At 41.3% G+C, this 7,196-nt stretch overlaps 1 protein-coding gene across 4 annotated transcripts; it reads left to right on the forward strand.

Annotated features, from left to right (window-relative positions):
• The first annotated feature begins 792 nt into the window (after positions 1-792).
• On the forward strand, positions 793-6,975 carry katnbl1 (katanin p80 subunit B-like 1). 4 transcript variants are annotated; one of them, XM_080490469.1, is made up of 11 exons: positions 829-980; positions 1,389-1,443; positions 1,519-1,643; positions 1,794-1,831; positions 2,816-3,098; positions 3,234-3,349; positions 3,440-3,490; positions 4,317-4,406; positions 4,688-4,792; positions 5,405-5,498; positions 6,374-6,975. In XM_080490469.1, exons 3-11 carry the CDS (start codon positions 1,530-1,532, stop codon positions 6,404-6,406), a joined length of 924 nt encoding a protein of 307 aa, XP_080346595.1. In that variant the 5' UTR covers positions 829-980; positions 1,389-1,443; positions 1,519-1,529; the 3' UTR covers positions 6,407-6,975. The 4 variants fall into 4 exon arrangements, with proteins under 4 accessions (XP_080346596.1, XP_080346597.1, XP_080346595.1 ...); XM_080490470.1 differs by lacking the exon at positions 1,389-1,443 and having other exon boundaries at positions 793-856; XM_080490471.1 differs by lacking the exon at positions 1,389-1,443 and having other exon boundaries at positions 815-980; positions 2,816-2,900.
• The last annotated feature ends 221 nt before the right edge of the window (positions 6,976-7,196 follow it).

The raw sequence follows: 7,196 nt of genomic DNA on the forward strand, positions 1-7,196 counted from the left end.
TTTTTTTTTATCTCAGCCACTTGCTGTTGTCCTTGAAAAGAAATCAAGAACTGCATGTATAAAAGCTAGTGTATGGTCCAGAGGAAAGATCTGATGCCAAAGTTAAATTGACATAAAACTTAATATATTGTCCATATTTCACCCAAACATAGAGTTACCTAAGTTTCCATATATTTTCAATATAATCTTTCTGTGTTTTCTTCCATGCTGCTTCATATCATGGTTTTCATGCTGAGAGCTGAACAGCCTTGATCCAGAGGTTGTTGAAGTTGAGATAAACAGCAAAACTAAAAAATCACCTATGATATCTCATTTTTATTTAAGTTTTTACTAGTTTCAGAATGATTACGATTGGAATATTAAAAAAAAAAAAAAAGATGTTCAGCGGGACTATGATCATATGACAGGTTGTTGGAGAGTCACAATCTGAATAAAATATATGTTGCAACAATTTCAGCTACATTTTATTGTTTTTAAAGTCATAGACAGAAATAGAGTGAGATAGATAGATAGATAGATAGATAGATAGATAGATAGATAGATAGATAGATAGATAGATAGATAGATAGATAGATAGATAGATAGATAGATAGATAGATAGATAGATAGATAGATAGATAGATAGTGAAGCTGCTGTGATGACTGAATTCCCCCATATGGGATGAATAAAGCCTTACAGATCTGATTCTGCTTCTGCTTCCTGCATTACCGACTACATGCCACTGGGTGGCGGTGCAGACGCACCTCCCCTGAAACAATTTAAGTGTTGTCCAGCAGTCGTCGCTCGTTCTCCACCGTCTCGTGGCTGAAATCAATCCCAGAATCCTCGCAGAGCGGCGGTGTATTCATTTGAATGGTGAGGCTGTGAAAAACAGCGGGGACCCTGCACCTGGAGGAGTTGGGCTTGACTTTAAACCAGTTTTTCGCGTTTAGGACTTACACTCCACCGGGGCCTTCTCGCTATCTCGCAAAATGAATCGGTTCGTATGTTACTTAACTCTGAAACATCACCGGGAAAAGGCTTTTTTAGAAGCCATATGCTCACTGAGTGTGGTGGCTAACTAGCCTGCTAGCTCGCGTCAGCGGCCCGCTGCTACTTTTCCTCCGCTGCGCCTTTTCTCGACTCTGAAGCTAAATGCTAACAGGCGGAGCGAAGCGTCGGGGTATCGGCGCACTTTAATCCCAGGAATGTGATGATAAACCGCCGGCGATGGCAGATGAGCGGTTTTCTTTGTTACCAAAGCCTTAAACGCGCAGTCGTAACTTTAAGCGTCATGCTGATACTTTGGCTGCAGCTCGGTTAGCTTCTAGCAGCCAACGCCTTGGTAATGTTAAGAAACTCTCTAGTTTGATTTTCTGTTAAATTTATGGCGTGTTTACTGTTTTAGAGCACCTCGGGAACACACGCTGATCCAATCGTTTATAGCTCGTAGGTCACAGAAGGTGATTAACCTCTCTTTGTAACTCATGAAACTCAGGTGATCCGACTTAGAATTGTCTGAAATGTTTGTCCCGCAGTGTCCCTTATTATGGCTGCTGGTAAGCATGTTGGACCACGACAAGTCTTTAAGGTCAGCAGAAATACCCCCAATGGCTTTGTGCGGTCCTGCCTGCATGCTCCCGCGGACAAGAACATGAAGCAGGTATGGAGACGTGATGGCAAACACAACGACATATTGTGTCAACATGTGTCTGTTTGTCTTTTTAATACCTGCTGACTGTCAAGTAAGAGTTGAGTGGTTCTGTAGAAGAGACTGTAAGTAGTGTCCTCATCCCCTATCCTCTTGTTTTAGGTGGATATTGTAAATAAGGAAGAATTAGATAAAGACAGGTGAGTGTCTGACCCACGTCGGTCCCCGCAGATGAGCCCTCTGTCACAGGGCACTTCTTCATAACCCCTTTACACCTGGTATTAAAATGTGTCCTGGCTTCAGATTTGCTTAATGTTTCCACGTAGTACTGACATGACACAAGTGTCGACCTTAAGCTCTCATTAGAGTCGTTGTGCAGTTAATTCTTTTTCCTACAGTACTGTCTTTACTTTGGGGTCAAATTTATTAATTTTGCTTGCCCTGATCTACATTTTTCCAAAACATGGAAATAAATGGCACAATGAATCAATTAATGATGTGATTGATGTGCTGGGTTAAGGTCGATTTGAGGATTGTTTTTCATGCATGAGCGATCCTCTGGTGGTGGCTCGGATGCCTGTGACATCCTGTTGTTTGGTTCGAGCCAGACCAGGTTTGTTCAGGAAACCCGAGTGAAAACATTTGAGAAACGGGCCGTTGCTCTCTGAACGCCAGTGTTCAGATGGCAGAATTCACAGTTCCACACTGACGGGACGCTCGCTGAGTTTTTAGCACATCTCGATTGCGTGTGGCCTATTCTGTCCCAGTTCCTGAACTCATCCCGCGTAGACGCAGAGAAAAGCTGCCGCTTTTCCATTTCATGCTCTTTGTACTACTTAATGACAACAAAATCCATCTTGACTTGTTGTCACGGGTATCTGCTGCCATACTGTCGAAAGATTACAGCTTGGTATTACCCAGGAGACATAGCATGCTGCTGCTTGGCCATGCATTTGAAGAAGAGCATTGTGAACACGAGTTCTGCCTCTGGTGATGGTTACAGCAATCGCACATCCTGGGTGTATTTACACCGGCGCTTCCGTGTGGTTAGACACTAGCAGATTCATAACTGATTACCACATACACATTTTCATGCCAGGTACAAATGGGATCACAAAGTCTGCCTTTTGAATTTAGTTTTTTTGACTTTACATTCTGGTGCATCTCCGCTTTCCTGTCGGCAGTTCCCAGGGAAATTACAGAGTGCGCAGTCCCGGCAAAGCGAAGCGGATTTCAGCGTGCAAACGGAAGAGTTGCGCAGTGGTGGAGGTGAGCAAAAAGCTGCACCGCAAATCGTCAAATGTAGCCTATTCTTGTGACCCCGGCATGGCCAACAAGGAAAATGAGTTGACGTGCTCCGATGACGTGCGGGGCTTTTATTACAATGACAACTGTGGGCTCCCGGTGAACTCTGCAGAGGCCTCCAAGATGGCCGGGGCCAGCTCCAAGTATAGTGACTTCACTGAGGTGAGAAATGAAGCTGAAGCAGTTTGCTGTGTTGTGAAGATAAAAATTACACTGTTAGCTTTTGGTAATGATGATTAAAAAATGGTAACAATGGAGACGATACATCCCTTTTGTGCATCATTTGTCTTTGTGCAGCTATCGAAGGACCACGAAACTATGACCAACGTCCTCTTTGAAAGACAACTTCGACTTAAAGTAGCCCTAACACTCTGGCAAAAGAATGCCAGTGAGTTAGTGTCGTACCTTGTCAGGTAAAACCATGGCCACTACTATTAGTAGTATTCAGTTTACTTCTTGTTATGACGCCCTGCTTCATGTTCCATCTTGTATGTCATTCCCAGAATCGAAGATACAGCTGTGTTGATTGACTGCTTACCTGTCTTAACAAACAAGTAAGTTACTTTTGTTGTTTGAGTTTTTCTCTTGTGTCTGTTAGATGTTCCACATTTGCTTGTGATGACTTCGATTTCACGTTACAACAGATTGATCCAGAAAGTTATGAAGCATCATTAAAGCTGCTCCTGACGGTTTAAACAAATAGTTGACCTTATTAACTCGGCAGCACGATTAATCAATTCTACTCAAACTTTAAATTTCAAGCCTCTGAAATGTTGATATATTTGAAGTCTTTACCCATAAATTTATTGGGTTTATTTTAGTCGGACAGAACAAAACTTTAGGCTGCAGTTTATGCAACAAACAACTAATTAACACATTAGCTCAGATGAAGAATTAACCTTGATATTGTTGACATCTTTCTATCTTTAGCTTTACCTGTTACTGTAAATAGTTTTTAGGGAATTATACAGTTTAATAACGAGTCAAAATAAGTGACGAAAGCTCTTAATTTATTGGGATGTTAAGTCCAAATGTTCTCTGTGATCATCTGCTTTTGCTTCTGTCCACATTTTCAACTGTTAGTCAGTAAATTGTATATCTTGATGCAGTTGTACAAACTGACATTCGAAAGCAACGTTTTTGAATAGTGGAGGGGAAAAACCTCTCGCATGTTTAACGGCGCCTCACTTCTCCAGGATTTGTTGTCCTCAATGTGTTATTGATGCAAGATGTTCCTGCTGTTTTCCAATCAGCAGGTCAGAAGCTGAAGACGACAATTAAGACAGTTTGAGTCCTGTTTGTCGTTTGCGTTTCAGTTCCAGCCCACATTAATGATGATTGTCTCATTTCCTTTCATCCTGTGCTTTCTTCTCTCATCAGCCTCCAAACCGAAGCGCCATGTTTGTCACTTGGCTGCTGTGTTGACCTCATGCCCCAGGTCAAATTCGTTCTCGGCAGTAAATATGAAGCGTAAGTGACACTCGGAATATGAATAAACGACCTGAACATTGAACTCTTCAGTAGTAGTTTGAAGCTGATGGATTTACTGTGTTAGTCATTTCAACGATCCAAGATGTTTCCACTGGTTTGATAAATAAGTCATGACTTTTCTGGGGTGCGTCCTGGAATCTCTTTGACTTCCCACTCCTGAATGTTTCATGAGCTGAAAGACATTTTTCTTTTTATTTCTCTGAAATGATGAGAGATTAACTTTTCTCTTGTTTTGTTTTTTTGTTTGTTTTGTCCAACAGACACATAAATGTGGGTTTACACTGGGTTCAGTCCATCATCAAGAAGTGGTGGCCAGAACTGTCTAAAAAAGATAAAAGGCAACGAGCTTCTTGTCCAGAAGCAAGGTGAGCACTCTGCACACTGAACTACAACCTCTGAGGGTGTGTGTGTCGTTATAATCGTATAAAATAGAGATCCTTTAACACAGAACGCTTTACCTTCGAGTTAAGTGAACACGTATCGAGATGTTCACAACACTGTATTAATCTTCTTTTTTAACCGAGTCCTCAAGTTCGAGAGGAATCATTCGTTAAATCCTGTGGACACCACGGCCAGTGGAGCTAACTTGGCGCACAAAATGAAAGCATGGCACCATTTCCATCATGTACGCTGAAGTTAATCTGAGTCATTCGTTCTCATCGACCGCTCTTGGGCTAGTCTGGGATAATAAATAGCCACACAGTGTCTGTAGCCAGAGATCATTTCCTGAATTATGTTTGCCGCGTGTCTTTAATCCAATGTTTTGACTGATAAGGAAGCGCCAGAGTATTTGTTTTTCCCCTACGTGTCCATGTTGACAGGCCTCATAATTAAGTCTGATATTTAATCCTGATGTGGCCCAGCCAGGTATACCCGAATGTTTTTACTGTGGTAAATATTTTGTTCAATTAGAAGGATAATTATTCAAAATATAACCATATATATAATGTTAATTTAGTGTTGTTTGTTCATTGCAGGAATGTAGAGATCATGCGGCAGCAGCTGAAGGACTTGTGGAAAGACGGAGTGCGCTTGTGTTCAGTTCCTGGATCGACAGGAGAACTGGCAAAGGTGAGATTGATTCCTGTATATTAAAGCTCATCAGGGACCTTTTTTTAATTTTTTTAACCTTGATGAAATTGAGATTTGTTAGAACTTAAAAAAGTTTAATTCAAAGATGTTTTGTGTATGTCGCTTGTTTGAAGGTGGTGAGAGAATCTTTGAACTAAGCTCACAAGTGAATCATTGTCTGTCTTCAAGCTGTTTCAGCAAACCAACCAGGTGCTCCTGCTGCTCTTTCACCTTCTGTTGATTTTGGGTGGATACTCCCAACCACTCCCAACCTGAAAGAAAACCTGCTCCTTCACAGGCTCATGCGATTGTGGTTTACTTTATGATATCCGTTTTGACGGCGGTATGGATTGTATCAGTAAATGTGAAATCCATCTTTTTCCTACATAGGCATTTTCAACTAAATAATTTCTTCGCCCAGTTTTGTTTTTTTTGTTTAAGAAAAAAACATGGTTCTTGCGTGCATGGCTTTTCTCTGGGTACTTTGGTTTCTTTCCCGTCAAAACCCATATTTGAGATTGATTGGTGATTTCCACTTTGCACATAGGTGTGAATGTTATTCAGTCATAACCAGAAATATTATGGCTCATAGTTCATAAATCTAAAATGTATAGAAAGTCCCTGCTTGGATAAGATACTGAGGATAACATCCTTTCGTTTGTATTATAATTTTTAAGATGCACCATATTTGGTTACTAAGCAGTTACGTTGAAATCCAAATCAGCGGCTCCATTTTATTGCTTTTAATATACAAATTAATCCTGTTTGTTTGAAGTGCAAAGGATATAAATGTTATGTGTTGATGATAAAGAGAATAAATTTCACCGCCTGTGTGCAGTTTGACGCTGATGTTCCCCCTCTGCTTCTTGTTGCAGGCCGTGGAGGCTCACCTGTCACGCCTGCGCTGACGTGTGTCGATGTAGCACCAGGAGGATGTGACCACTTTTGCCGAGCCCGACTGTGTTTTGAACGGACAATGACGGCAGACAACTGGACTGGTTCATCCTGCTTCTTAAACTCAAACCTCTTAACTGGGACTGAACTTGACAATTCAGACGTCTCCCTGAGTTGGAGCTGGAGACTCTCGAGGAGGGCTGAGAGATCCTGCACAGCTAATGACTGCTTCACATTGAAGTGGACTGTCTGGTGAAGGGGCACGTTCGGTGGTCCTCCATGAGACAGGGTGTAATGTCGCTCTATGGAGCGCCAAGCTCTTTGTCAAACACTTACAGCGCTCTTCTCCACGGAACGCACGTGCACTAGTGGATGTGATGAATGCTCGGCTATCTCTGTGCGTTACGTTGTTGCGTCTGGGTTCTGGGGAATCAGGAACTTGAATCTCCCAGACTTAAGTTATTAGAACATTTTTTTCTTTTTTTTTTTCTTCATGTTGCCTGTTCCTATGATGTATGACTGTCATAAAACGTAAAAACAGTGATTCTTTTAATTTCATTTTAATAAATTTTCATGAAAGCCCACATTTGACTCTTTTTATATCGTGCTTGTTTTCTGAAGACAAAGGAATTCATAAATGGTAGCAAAAATATCCCCTTTGGTTAAACTATGAATTGCAAATGCTAAAGAAATGGTATATTAAAGCTATTGCGTAATCAACCATCTAAAACAGGTTCAACCAGTTTTTCTCCTTTACTGCTGATTTGTGATCGTTCACTTTGACGGTTGCACAGTCCGAGGAAA

This window comes from Lipophrys pholis (assembly GCF_963383615.2).
Source record: "Lipophrys pholis genome assembly, chromosome: 21".
NCBI lineage: Eukaryota > Metazoa > Chordata > Actinopteri > Blenniiformes > Blenniidae > Lipophrys > Lipophrys pholis.